Here is a 15581-nt window from a genome sequence, read left to right on the forward strand (position 1 = left end):
GCCATCCATAACTCCAACCTGTGTACCAGGCTGATAGCAGGAGGAAGGGATGAAGGAGGGCTAGCCTCTTCCTTCTTTCCTTTATAAAAAGACCGCCTGAAAGTCTGACACACTTCTGTTTTATCTCACTAGCCAAAACATGGTCACAAGGCCATCCTTAGCTACAAAGGACACTGGTGAATGTCTTTTAGCTAGGCAGCCACGAATCTAGCTAAAAATTTGGGTTCTCCTTACTAAATAAGAAGGGAAGGATAGATGATAGAGGGCCTATTTATTTCTGTCACACCCACATATCTCATGGCTTTTAACTCCCCCTCTGCTACCATTATCCTCTCCAATAATAAGACTGAATGGACACCTATCCCAAGCCAAGCCAATAAGATTCTCTCTCCCAAGAATTTGGGACACAGAAAGCAAGTCAATTTACTTCTGAAGAGCTGAAGTGCAAGAGGGAACAGACTAGAGCCTTACAGAGAAAACACAAGATTATAGAAGATAAGGGAACAAATGAACAAAGGCAAGCAGAGAGTTGAGGCTGTAGAAGGAGAGAGAAAATATAAGTTTCTGACAACTTCCTTTCCTGTGAGGACTGTGTGCAATTCTTTTATCTGGATTCTACACAACTCCTCTATTCCCTTACATAGAAATCCCTTTACTTGAGATAATTTGACTTAATTTATGATTTAATGTTACGTGCATGTTATGTTTCTGCATCTTCTATGAAACTTGTAGAAGACAATCATTATGTTCTTCTCCACCCCTTGTGTAAAGACTGATAAGATAGAATTTCCTTTAGAATTTTATACTTTTTAAAAGACTGAAATAACTAGGAATTGATACCTTTCTTTTTAAAATTCAGATAATGGCAATTATGTAACCCTTATTAGGTCTCTTTTGTCTTGTCTGCCAGGAAGATGATGAATAAATTTATTACACAGTCACAGGTACTTATAGCAATTCCTGGCTAGAGCACAGAGACTGTAGTAGATTGCATTACTATTTCTAAGCTCTCAGTGAAAGGTTTATACTTCACCATATGGACATCAGGCTTGGCCATATCATTTGCTCTGGCCAGTGAAATGGAGTGATTATGCCACTTCTAAGTAGAAGCTTTAAGAACTAGCATATGATTCATCATCACTCTTTTCCGCCTGCCATGCCTCTCAGAAAGAGGCCGTCCCTTCATCCTCAGCCCTTGAATGAAGATGACATGGAGCAGATGCACAGATCCCAGCAGGATGTAGCCACAGCAAGAAAACAAACACTAGTTTTAAACCACTGAGATATGGGGATTGTTTGTTACCATAACCTAACCTAAGTTGACTTATAAAGGGAACATTAAGTAAGAAACAATTCAGGATGTATGTTTATGTGTCAGGACGTCGATGTAAAACAGAAAGGACTAACAGGACAAAAATGTATGATGTAAGCACTAGGACTTTCCAGGGTTCCCATCTCAATGGTTATAACCACTACTTGGCCAGTTATCTAAGCCACAAAACAGAGTCATCTGGAATATATTTTTTTCCTTCAGGTCTCCTACATCCAATCTATTACCTCCTTAATATCTCTCGAATCCATCCCCACAGATACTACCTTAGTTAGTTAGATCCTTATTACCTCTCCCTTGGACTAATCTAATAATCCACTAATTTGTCTTTCTGCTTCAGTCTCCTTCCTCTAATCCACCCCCTACATTTATATAGAGTAATACATACTCCTAAAATGATGTTATACCTTGGCCAGAAACATTCCACATGAGACTTTACACTTTAGCTGGACACATATGAGTTGGCCCTGACCAACCCCTCTCTAGGCTCCATAGAGGTGTCAGACCATTGCAGGTTCAGGTACAGGCTTTGCCACTTTTGGGCCATAAGCCACTTATCCTCTTCAAATCCAGTTTATTTGTCCGTTTTCAATTGTAAAATGAGAATTATAATATAAACTGTAACTTGTAGCCTTGTTCTAGGGGTTAAATTAGAGAAATAAACTGCCTTGGCAAAATGTATTGCCTGGTCACACTGCAGAAGAACAATAAATACTTGTGGAATAAGAGAACAACTCTCTGGCTAGATCACCTATGAACACTTCACAGCCCTTATTTGCTTATACGACTGTCCCCCTTTACTAGAAACTAAGCAACTTGAGAAGAGGCTGAGCCTTTCTAATCTGAGCATCCTGGGACCTAGCACGGTGCCTGGTACAAAGGAGGAATTCAATTAATGTGCAAAAGCTAAGTGATCCCTGAAATAAAATCCCTGAACAGTTAGAGAAGGGAACAGAAAGAAAGGCTAGAGTCAGACAGAGTACAATCACTAATAACTATAAACCTTCCTCAGGCCCTTGTGTAACTTCATATGCTTTTAACTTTGTGCTAAACAAGAACTTGGTATCTTGGGTGGCTATTCTCTTCTGTATTTTACCCAAAGTATACTTGCCAATTTAATTTACAGGTGAATTCACAATATACCGATAAGGAAGGTAGGAAAGCAACGAATGTTTCAAAACTCTTCAGTGTGACTACATTTGTTCCAGGGTAGAGAACATTTCCTCAAATGCTGAATAACTTAAAGAATGTTTTTCTGCACATAATCTCAATATTACATTTCAAATGTATAATTCCGTTGCCTATAAACAACTGATACTGCAAGGTCAGTAGAATGTAACTCTCAAGGGTAACACAAATCAATACACTCTAAAGAGATGCAAACAGCTCTTCTCCCTTTTGACAGGAGAACCTCCCCCACGTATGTATTTCACTGCTTCCTGCCTGCCAAACAAAATCTAATTGTGAAAACAGTAGGGTTGTTGTATTTCCTAAGTATATAACTGAAGTTCAAGGATTTTTTTGTTTGTTTTATTTTGAAAGTGATTCCTTGGATATGGATTAAGGTTCTCAATGAACTAACTGGACATTTTTAAAGTGGTATTTTATTTCAAACAGCCCAAGAAACAGTTTTACCCAGAACATCCAAAAATTCTTGCTATAAATACCTAAAAAGAAGAAAAATGGAAGCTCTCCAGAAATGCCAGATGATGGTGTGGTTTATATTATAATTGTTACTATTCCAAAATTTTAAACATAACAGGTAAAGACAACGGGATAAACCACCTAGTCTACATTGGGAGATTATGCAACACTAAAGGACTTGACAATGCTAAAATGTTATTTCTTTTAAATAGTGGTTCCAAAAAATGGCTTATCGTACTAGCATTAGGATGAAACTTATGAGATTGCTGTATTTGACTATTCTTGATCTGCAAAAATGGCAATTTTATTTTTTATTTAATTAATTAATTTATTTATTGTTTTGCGGTACGCGGGCCTCTCACTGTTGTGGCCTCTCCCGTTGCGGAGCACAGGCTCCGGACGCACAGGCTCAGCGGCCATGGCTCACGGGCCTAGCTGCTCTGCGGCATGTGGGATCTTCCCAGACCGGGGCACGAACCCGTGTCCCCTGCATCGGCAGGCAGACGCTCAACCACTGCGCCACCAGGGAAGCCCAAAAATGGCAATTTTATATTCATCCCTTTTTAAACCTGGTATTTTAATCTTGTCCTGAAATATACATTGCCTACTTATCATCTATAATATTTTGCATGCACTTCTATTAGAGCACATGCCATACTGGATTGTAATTGTTTATATTTCTTATGCTATATTGTGAACATTTGTGGGCAGAAACCATTTCTCCTTTTTTTCATGTTCCTGGAGCCTGGCACTGTCTGGCATATAGCAGTTCTTGCACAGTAACTGACAGTAAGTGTAACACATATTTGAGAATAGAATGATAGGTTAAGAAAAAACATATAAAAAAGAAAAATCAAGTTCTAGTAAAAGTTAGTATGCAAACTAACTGCTACCAGACTGCTCCAAAGCTTAATATCTGCTGTTAAACCCAAATATTTTCTGAAAATACAGTATTTAGACCACTACTACTCTATATGAAAGAAATAATACCTGCAAATTTTCAGAGACCACTTACGCAATGTATAGATCTCGCATTTCTTTCTCTTCCTCTTTTTTTTACTGTCTGCTTCAGTTCAATACCTTGGGGCAACAAGGTGAAAGGAAGCAAAAATGCTCTAGCTGGTTAATTTCATTCCTTGCTTGTAAAAATTCTGAGGAAAGAGGGGGACTTCTTAGAGATGGTGATTCTAATGATTTAAATAGGGTTTTAGAATGCCTGTGGACTTCAACCTTTGTTATTGTACTATCTTTTAAATTTTGTACTATCATTTTTATATGTGTACTATCTTTTAAATTTTTGAAACTTAAATATGACACAATCTTTTTGAATTTGCTAAAGCTAACCAAGTTTATGTATTAAGACAGCTTTGTACTTCCTAAAGTCTGATCATAAAGTAAGAGAAACCAGAATACAAAGTATATTAAGACTCAAAAAATTCCCTAAGGCTGAGAGAAAGCTTAATTAATATTTTTGAGAAGGCTAGAAATATTGGGGGGAAAAAGTATTCAAAGTTCCATAAGAAAACGTGGTCACATATTTCAAATTCAACAAAAGGAGACTTGAAAGATTAAAATTAGCAGCAGCTCATTTGGGTGTTCACCCAGGCCAAAGGAGGTATTTCTGATTGTATTATCCCTTGCTTCATAATTTAAAGTTCAATCCAACTCATTAGATTTCAAACTCAACTTCAATATTTATATTTAAATTTCTGATACTATCATATAAGATATTTCATATTCAGTCAACGTAACACAGCTCATGAGTAAAACACAAATTCTACTTGACTTTACCAAATAAGAGAATTGTTTTATGATATAGGAATAATGCCACAGTCAATAAATATGACAGGTAAACAACACAGCTGATCAAACCAGAACCTGTTCAAATACCAAAACTAACGTACTCTAGTTAACCTTGAAGGACTACTACCAAAACTAGTAATGGCGATTTCAGGGTATATGTCAAGATTTCTTTGATTTATATTTCATTTTGATGAAAATACTTTAGAAGAGTAATCACAATAAAATTAGAGATGACAGAAATTACACAATAAAAGACAGAATTTCCATAATGACTGTAATCAGCACAGCAAGCCACTGATTTTTTTACTCTCCAGTCTGCTTGCTACATCTGATTTTTACTGTTTAGCCATTTATTATAAATCTGTAAACAGATGCTAAAAACAAGTAGGGCAGACGACTCAATTTGGTTTATATGATTAACTTGCAGCAGGTGAGCTCCACCTGCAGGCAAAGAAAAGATTCTTTAGAGTAAGTTTTAAAACAGGACCTTCCAAAGAGGCTGTAACTACCGCCTTTCAGTTAACCTTGAGTGCACATTAGAATAACCCGTGCTTTTTAAAACTTCTCATGGTCGAAAAATTCTGATCGACTTGATCAGGGGTGGGGCTTGTAAGGTGACTCAAATATATGGAAAACATTGAGAGACACTGATTTGAATCTTTACCAGCACACATCTTGAAAAACATTAGGAAAACTCAAATATCATTTTGTTGCTTCTAAAATGACTTCTCATTATACTGACCCTCTCACCTTTTTCAGAGATTAAACTGAGTTCAACTGATATAAATGTCTTATCTCTGTTAGACTACAAAAAAGACCTGAGGTGACCCTACAATTTTTAAAATCTACCTTTACATTATTCTGTGCCTCAGAAGTAATCAAGAGAGCAAGTGTTTGGTGGGGGTTGGGGTTCTTAACCCTTAGCTGCACATTAGAATATCTGGAGAGATTTTACAAAGTATTATTGCCCTAAATTAATGTTATGTTCTTGGAAGTTAGAAAACTGGTTACTATCAGGGGAGGAGGGGAGAAATAACCAGAATAGGGCAAGAGGGAGACTTGTGGGTAATGGCAATTTTCTGTTTCTTGATCTGGGTGATGGGTATAGGGATGTATTTGGCTTGTAAAAATTCAGCAACCTGTGTATTTATTATATGTGCATTATGAAATATAGTTCATACAGATATAGTCTGTAAGTATACAGACTATATCTATACAGATATAGATAACTATACAGAAAGTTAAAAAGTAAAAATGCATGTGCCCAGGCTTCACTGCAGACCAAATGATTCAGAATCTTAGGGATTGGGAGCTGGGCATCAGTATTTTTTCTTTTCAACATTTCTCCAGTGAATCTAATGTGGAGTCAGGAGTGAAAACCATTCTTCTAATGAATCAGAAATGTATTCATTCATTTATTCACCCACTCATTACACAAACTTTAATGACCAATTACCACATGCTTATTATACAAGACTTGGAGGACGTAAGACAGTCTCTGAAGGAGCTCATTATAGGCAACGGATAGTAGGCAAAGCAATAAATCTCATGTGATACATACAAGCAAGTTACTTATAAGACCTGGAGGAGAAAGTGATTTGTCAAAGAAGGATTCACTCTTTTTTTTTTGTTCATTCATTTATATAAACATCTGAGTACCTATGATGTTTGACCACAGGTAAATGGACATAATCTCTGCCTTTAAGAAAATTACAGTATAAGAGTACACAAGGAAGAAAAAAATGTATAACCAGATGTCATAATATCACTGAAGTATGAAAAAGGTGCTATGGGAATACCCTGGGGAGTCAGAAGTTGCTGACCTTGGAGCTAAGATGATACAAACTTGAACTAGTCCAGTGGCACTGGTGGTAAAAATTAGTATTCTAGAGAAGTGCTTCTCAAACTTTAATGTACAAGTCACCTGGGGATCCTATTAAAACACAGATTCTGATTCAGAAAGTGTGAGGTGGGGTCTGAGACTTGGCATTTCTAAAAAGATTCCAAGAGATACTAATGCTATTGGTCCACAGGTCACAATTTAAGTAGCAGGTTCTTGAGGAAGATGGTTTTCAAGAGGGAGAAGGCAAAAATTGCCAAATTCCACAGCAGAGACACCAGGAAAAACAAAAACTGGAAAGTAGCCATTAGATTTGTCAAGTACATGGCCTTAGGGAGAGTAGTTTCAGGGCAGTGATGAGGGAAAAGCTAAATGATGTGTATTTAAAAATAAATGGGAACTAAGGTGGTGGGGACAGGAAATAATGAAGTGGTGTTTTTGTTTTCACTCTCGAATGCTGGCAGAGGCTTGTCTATCCACAAGCTGAAGGAAAGGAATGAGTGAAGAGAGAAAACTAAAGACAAAGCAAAGAGGATGGAATCATTTTGAACGGGTAGAGGGATTCCTCCCTTTAAAGCAGAAGAGAGGGAGATAAGAATTGGTCTGAATAGGTACAGTGAAAAGTGAAAAGAATAAGAGTTGAAGAAGTTACTCTTGTTTCACAGAACAGGAAGCCAGGTGACCTAACGAGAGAGAGTGAACCTGAGGTTGAAGGGAAGCACTGGAGGCACAGCTGAGGCTGGACTTGTCCACGGCTGTGTGATTCTGCTCAGCAGCATTCAGTAGTCAAGGTATAGGCTTACAGAAAGTGGACTGGATAAGAAAGAGTGAGACTGATGCATTTAGAAAAGGAGGGAGGCAAGGGACAGAAATGCTCAAGAAATCAGAATAAGTACAATGAGAAAAAAGAAAGGAGAGAAGGTAAGAAGAGCTTTGGATTTTTTCCTCTTGAACCCCTAAGTACTTTTCAATAGAACAATTAGGGAAATAATCTACTCTATGTAAATTTGTTGAAAATTATATTGTTAAATATCATTCCCCAATATAAATATTAAGTACTCAAGAAACCTGCTTGTAGGTTTACTATCCAAAGTGATAAGCAGCTTTAACAGATTCCAGATGTTTCTTTACAAATAGAAGCAATGCCACAAATTTTCAGTAAAATCCTACTGTGAATGGCTCCTTGCCGAAAAGGCTGGGAGGCTAGTCTAGTCCCTGATCCTACTGCTTGAATCAGAAAATGACTGAAGGATAATGGAGTACTTCAAGCACATACAGATGAACAGCTTATATATACCAAGAGCACTGATTTTTTTAATAGATAATGATTTCACACTGACATCCTATCTGGCTGGCAGGTATACCCATTATAATTCAACTTAGACTGAGCAGTGATTTTCCTTGAAATATAATTATCCTTTTTTACCACATTACAATTTTTTAAGACTCTTAGAAGTTTTTCTGTTTTTTTTAACAAAAAATTAACATGACACAAACTATAGTGAAGCTGGTATAACTGACTGAAAGCACTAATGATTTCAGACATTTGCTGAAATTTCTTTTATGATATCACTAAGATTAGGGGGGATAGACAGTATAAATCAGACTTGAAAAGACATTTAAGAGGGTTTTCAGGCCCATACATTTCTTAAACAGTTTAGACAAATTTTATTCAAACCTGAGGATGTCTCTTTTTGTTCCATACAGTTGCTTTACTGCTTTTGTTGGTTTTAAACAAACACAACCTTCCACATCTAGCTAATATATTGTTTGTCCCAAATATAAAAACAATTTAGAGGCTTTTAAAGAAGAGATCAGAGAGAAATGAACTGGAATTTGACTCACATGACCATTGCTGTAAATAAAATTGGTCTATTTTCTTTTAGGCCTCTGAATGGGCTAATTTAGCATGACTGGTATATATATCAAACATTATGAAAATAGTATTTTAGAAAGTAAGTTGAATAAAGGGCTCAATCTTAATTTAAAATTAAGTATAAAATGACAAAAACTCTGATACTTACCTAGATGGGAAGGAAATCCAAAAGAGGAGATATATGTATATGTATGGCTGATTCACTTTGGTGTACAGCAGAAACTAACACAACATTGTAAAGCAACTATACTCTAACAAAAATTAATTAAAAAACAAAAACAAAAACAAAAGCAAAAACAGAACTCTGATACTTAGAAGCACAACGCTTGACTCACCTGCGGCTAACTGATTTCTTCTCCACTTCACTCTCCCCAGCTGTCTTAACATTTGCACTTGTGCCCTTTTTTAACTTTTTTGCAATTCTTTCTCTTATCAGGTCCTTCTCATCACCATCAACATATTCGTCATGCTCTGCACTTCCATATTCTCCATCCTGTAAAAATTGAAATGGAGTATTTGCTGGGCATTCCATTTTCTTCTTTCATTTCCAGAGGTCCATCTCAAACTCTCCTTGTTGCATTTTAGACCAGGTTTATTTTTTGTTTCGTTTTGTTTTGAACTAGTGAGGGCTTGAAGAATCTGCTACAGGCAGGAATACCCCCTGGGATCTGCTCTAGGCTGGCTATGTAAGTACTGTATAGCCCAGTAAGGGTTGTTGCTCGATCCACACCCAGCTCCTCTGCACAGCAGACTATGCTCCCTCTGGATCACCCAGGATATTGTCTATCTACATTCCTATTCCTTCCCAGTAGGAAATGTGGCTTTTGGAGGCAGTTGGCTAGCATACTGACCTCACCCAGGGATTAATGCAAGTAAAAGAGGTGGAGGTAGAGAAACTGATATTTCTTCTTACAATCTAAGTCATAGCAATCACTCCTCAGCTCAAAACCCTCTAGTGGATTCCCAACTCACTCAAACCCTACACAATCTGGACCTCCCTGACATAATCTCCTACAACTCCAGGCCAGCAACACTAGCCAACTTTGGAGTTGCTCTTCTCTCCAGCCTGAAACTCTCCTATTCCATGTATCTGCATTGCTGACTCTTTCATCTCCTTCAGGTCTCTGCTCAAATGCCACCCTTTTGGTGACACTTTTCTTGATCCCCCGAATAAAATGGAAGAGCCGCCCACCCACCTCCAGTACTCTCTATTCCCCTCCCCTATTTTATTTTTCCTCAAAGCATTTATCACTCATACTATACATTTTAATTATTTATGTGATTATTGTCTCTCTCCTATAATCAGAGGAAGGAGTCCATTAGAACTAAAATTCTGGATTGTTTTGCTTATTGCTAAATCTTCAACTTCCAGAATAGCTCCCAGCATCAAGAGAGCGAGCAATGGAGGGAGAAAGGTGGAGAGAGAGGGAGGGAAGAGGGTAGAGAAGGAGAAGGAAGAAACTACCCAAGTGGATCTTTTTCTCTTGTGGTTCTCTAACCAGGTGAGTCATGATGAGGCAGGATTCTTAACTTGAGGCTTGTGGACCTTAGAGCAGTGGTTCTCAAAGTCTAGTCCTCAGGCCATAAAACATGGATTGGCTCTCAAAATGTAAAATCCTAGCCCTCATCTCAGTATTACTGAACCAGATCTCTAGGGATGGAAATTGTGAGTGTTTTCAATGAGATGTTTAAGAAATTCTTTAGCCTTAAAACTTGATAACCACTGACCTAGGTCTTCCATGCTTGGTCCTCAGGAGATATAAAAAAAAAAAATGCCCTGCAAATTCACAAAAGTTTGTTTGTGGATGTAATATATTTCCTGGGAAGAAGGTCTGCAGTCCTAGTGATTGCAAAGGATCTTGGGACACAAAACAGATTAAAAACCATACAGTGTCCTTAGATGACCTCACTCCCTCAAGACCATAAGAACATAATTTTACATTAGGCCTTGAGCCTATCTTCCAGATCCATATTAATGTTACACAGATTTCTCCAAGTTATCTGAATCTCAAAATGCACATTATTAAGCACATTATTTGTCATTGTTCTCCCCACCTATCTTTTTTTTTTTTTTTGCGGTACGCGGGCCTCTCACTGTTGTGGCCTCTCCCGTGGCGGAGCACAGGCTCCGGATGCGCAGGCTCAGCGACCATGGCTCACGGGCCCAGCCGCTCCATGGCATGTGGGATCTTCCCGGACTGGAGCATGAACCCGTATCCCCTGCATCGGCAGGCGGACTCTCAACCACTGCGCCACCAGGGAAGCCCTCCCCACCTATCTTTTGTACCCATCTAACAAGTTGCACAAATCAGAAACCCTGTGGTTGTCCTAGACTCCTCCTTCTCCCTCACCTCATAGTATGGAATCAGTCACCTCTTAGACCTCTTTCAAATCTGTCTCTCTCCCATCTCACACCTGTGGTCTTCTATCAAGCTCTCCTCCTGGCATAGTTTCCCAATAGATCTCCTTGACTCCAGCCTATTTCTTCTAATTTGTCCTCTCTAATATTGCCAACAGTGATCTTCCTAAAATGCAAAGTTGACCATATACTCTTCCTTTTAACTAATATCCTTCAGCTGTTTCTCATTATTTTGAGGATGAAATTCAAACTTCTCCCCATAGCCCAGGAAGCTCTGTAATATTTGGCTTCTTCCTCCCACTCCAACCTCACCCACTCTCCCTCCTGTCATGACGCTCTGGTCACACTGGTTTGCTTTCAGCTCCTGGAACACATCAAACTCTCCTACTTCAGAGCCTTTTGTACATGTAGTTCCCTCTACCTTTAACACTCTTCTTCCCTGCTCCTCACAAGGCAGGTTCCTTCTCAAACTTTAATCTTAGCTTGTACTTCCTAAATAAGGTATACTCTCTCCTTGTTACCATGTGTTAGCATATGCTGTTCTCTGAGGAATCCCACCCTTCACCAGTTCCTTTTTTGATCTAGTTAACTCCTAATTCTCCTATAAGACACAACACAGCATCATCTCTTCCTGGAAGGTTTTCTTGACCAGGTTAGATAGCCATCATTTCTTTATAATATATAGTCAGAGAGAATCCTCTCTTTTGACTATGGTAATAGATGAAGCTGTGTTCTTGCATGGACAGTTATGTACTTCCTTCTGTACAACACACAGATCAATGGGTGTTTATATAAAGTGGTAAACGAATGACTTGAAAAACTTGATCTCTCATACATAAAGGAAACTCTGCCTTCTGTTTTATCAGCTTTAACAGCCAGTACAAGTAATGAAGAAAGGTCACTACAGTCTTGAGAGAGAGAATCTTCCAAAATGTGTGTATGAAGAAGGAAACTACCATAAATGACTGGTATCCAAGTATTTCCCATACATCATGTAGGATATCATGCATTAACATTTAAACTTTTATCATAACAAAATAAAATCAATGACATCTAAATTTTGAGTATTCATGTTATGTTATGTGACAGAGAGAAAAAACAGGCTAGAAATTCATATGTAAGATTCTGATTTTGTAAGGAGACACACACATACTATGAAGGAAAATTCCAATATCAAAATACATATTTTTCAAATCTTTCAAATTTTTTTCAAAATTTTCATATATAATTATAAAAGGTAACACATATTACCTTTTAGGAAAAATAATTTAATCATTTGTAAAGATTTTGAATTTTCTATAAATCGTTCAACTATATTTATACTAAAATTAATACTCACATCATCTGAATCTCCTGCTGCATCCCCTTTTTCACTACAAAAAAATAAGGAAAAAAAATTTTAGCTTCAAAATGAAAATAACAAAACTATTCAATTATACAAAAATTTAGAATATTTTGCTGGGATTAATAGTTCAAAAACACTTCAACACAGGAATTTCAGAATGGCATTGTAGAGCAAATAGAAACATTCTAAAGGGAAGTTGTTTTTATACATAGAATAAAAGGTATGCTCCATTAGCATAAATACAAATTCACTAGAATTTTTTTTAAAAAGCAAACAACCAATAGTGTTATTTTCATGAACAAAAGGCTGCAGACAACAATTTCTTCTATTGGCTTGATGTATTCAGGCTGAAGAAGCCAAATCCTTCAAATAAAAGGATATTAAGAAAAGATCGTTTTAATATGGAATTCTAAAAAATGAGCTACAATAGTGAGTACAATAGTACTTTAGTCCCCTTTTGAGACACTGGCCCAGTGAATCATGTGCAATTATATTTAACAGTAAGACATCTTCCCTTATCAAAGAGAAGCAACAAAATTTTTCTGATAACTCCTGAAATATGTAAGGAATAATACTCAGTGAATTGGCCCCAAATGTGGTGACTTCTTCACAAAACCCTTCAAATCTGATTTGCTTACTCATGATTCTGAGACAAAAATTATGCAAGGAAAAAGTTAGCCAAGAAATTTTCAATTAAACATTAAATTGTTAAAGCAGACAGTTTCCTAGTATTCAAACTATCCCAAGATTTAAAAGTTTAACAGCGAATTTTAAATTTCATTAGTTCAGCAGAGGTTGACAGATAGCAAGGAGAGTGAATGTGGCTACAGTGATTCTCTCCATTATGCTAGTAGCTCTACTACCCCCATTATCAAAATGCTTTAGTTTTTTGGTTGGGTTGACAAAATTTGCCTTATGAGAACTGACTGTTTACTACAAAGGAAGCAAGAAAATGATCTGAGCCAGACAATAAGAACTTAGGGTCACACTAGCACCATGCTAACCTTTCAACAGCTGGAACAGAGCTGAGATGTGGATCATCCTTAAGCAAGTCATGACTACTTTTGCTTTTTCCCTTCATGCTCTAGAAAGGAATGTATGATATAATCATGAGTGGAGAAAAAATAGTCTTCCAAAAGGACAAGTTAACACATTTACGTAAAAATCTAGTACTGATATAATGTGGTTAGCAAAATATATATGTTCCTGAAAATTTGAGTATAAACAAAAGCTTTATAAATAGCAATCTTATTCTCCCATTGACTAAAAATATTTTAGAAATATCTTTCTTTCAAAAAGTGATATATCCTTAAAAATAAGTTTATTGATTACTATTTCCAAACACTAAACCCTCATTGTGATTTACCACTGATTAATTTTTGACCGATATATTAAAACTTAGAAGATAGATCACAAAAGTAATTTGAAATAAACACACACTACTATTCTTCAAATATACTGTCTATACTGCACAGAATCACTTTAAAAATGTACCCAAGCAACCAGATGAGAGCACTTACAAGGTGCTATTTAACATATGTAAAAGAGCCTTTCATGTATGACAATATTCATCAATGACCTAATATTTATTAAATACTTTAATTTCAAAGTTCATGTTCTCAATAAATTTATATTTTAGTAGGGAAACAAGACATAGTAAGATATAAGAAGTAGAACTATTAAAAACACTACTACTACTATTATTCTAATTTATTAAATATATACTTTGTGTCAGGCACTGTGCTACAGTACAATATTCCCATCTTTCAATTCCTCCTGTCCCCAAATGAAAGTAAATAAGGTGGGCGTTATTAGCCCCATTTTACAGAGGGGAAATAAAGACTTAGAGAGATTAGCAATTTACTAAAGGTCACAAAGCTAGTGGTATAGGATCTAGGATTTAAATACTGGTCTGTCTCACAATGATATAATAAATCCATTTTTCTTTTCCTAGAGGCCCCTATGAACCCAGAACAACTGGCCTTGTTTCAGAGCTGCAGACTATCCTACAGACTTCTCCACCACAAGGTATGAAAACTTCAAATTTATACCTTGTATCTCGAGGTGGAAAGCTGCTCACCATCCCCACCCCTCAACTAATCACATAAGAGTGAAGAGTATGAAGTTAGAGTTGACAGGAAGAAACAAAAATTTCTTTCTATTTTGAAGGAACATTTTATTTTGAAAAATTCATCACAAAATGTGTTAACTAAAATTTTTAAATGTCAGATACAGAGAGGTAAAAATACCTCTTTCTCTTTAGCCCCATTCTTGACTGTTTAACAGCTCTGGGAACAGACTTCTAAATTTGACAGGCTTTACTTTGAGGCAGATGTATACTTTCTGAAATTTATTTCCATGATGAAAATAATGGATTTTTAAATTTCTGTATTAACATGGAGTACTCCACATTTTCAAGACCTAATCAGTTTAAACATGCTTATAGTCTAGTTTCAAAAGGCAAAACAAAAACTTTTCTCAAACAGTTAATCTAAAGATACTATTATCTGTAATTTTAAAAAGTTGTAGAATCTGAATTATGCAATTAAAATATATTTCTAATTCCATAACCTTACACAAACCAAGGAGTAATAAAAAGACAAAACATCAAAGAATTACTTGATGTTTGTCTAACAATGAAAACTGTTCAAAAACCAGAAGATGGTATAGTAGAAAAAACACAGGAAAAGAAGATAAGAGTTGGACCAAATGAGTTTTAAAATCTAGTATTCAGTAATTCTATGGGTTTTAGTCCAAAACGTGTACCATTTGAGGAAAGAGAATGACCTCATCTGACCTCAGAAATTCTGCTTAAAAAATGGAAATAATAATAGCAGCCTTGCTTACTTCATACAAGAGAACTAAACGAGATATGTACAAAAGTGTACAAGTGAATATAAAATGACCTCAACTAAAATAAAACTTGAATATCTTTTTTTCATGCTTTCCTTCCTAATATTTCTTCCTCCTGTGTCTTCAGCCATCAATGTTTATTTTTATCTATTCTAAAGAAATAGTCCCTTATTAATTCTCCCCATGTGCCTCCCTCATGGGAGTCACAGTCAAAGACATTACAGCCAGAGTTGGCCTCAGACCCTCTTGACCAGCCTCTTCGTAACATATCAGAAAATGAGAGCTGCACTAATAAATAACAGGAGTAAGATTAGAATTCAGGTCTCCAGGCTCTCGGTCCATTAACAAGCTCTACTATTTCATTTACTTGTAAATGTTAGTTTACAATTGTTAGTTTAATTAACATTAAAAAAATGTGTTCTTGTTTATCTCCCAAAACTTAAACCAGCTTAAAGGGAAAAAAAGAAACTTGTCTTGCATTAACTTTAAATAAGATTGTACAATAGAAGAAAACTAATTAATCTGAATAAT

The 15581-nt window shown here is 36.4% G+C and overlaps 1 protein-coding gene across 1 annotated transcript in view; it reads right to left on the bottom strand.

The window, feature by feature from the left end:
• CWC27 (CWC27 spliceosome associated cyclophilin) overlaps window positions 1–15581 on the bottom strand; it is a 233671-nt gene that overhangs the window by 183242 nt on the left and 34848 nt on the right. The window contains exons 8-10 of the mRNA XM_082621632.1: window positions 13202–13281; window positions 12192–12225; window positions 8829–8986 (exon numbers count right to left, since the gene is read on the bottom strand). Coding sequence (XP_082477758.1) covers window positions 8829–8986; window positions 12192–12225; window positions 13202–13281 — 272 coding nt within the window. The remainder of the gene's footprint in view (window positions 1–8828; window positions 8987–12191; window positions 12226–13201; window positions 13282–15581) is intronic.

This window comes from Mesoplodon mirus (assembly GCF_964341445.2).
Source record: "Mesoplodon mirus genome assembly, chromosome: 5".
NCBI classification, from domain to species: domain Eukaryota; kingdom Metazoa; phylum Chordata; class Mammalia; order Artiodactyla; family Ziphiidae; genus Mesoplodon; species Mesoplodon mirus.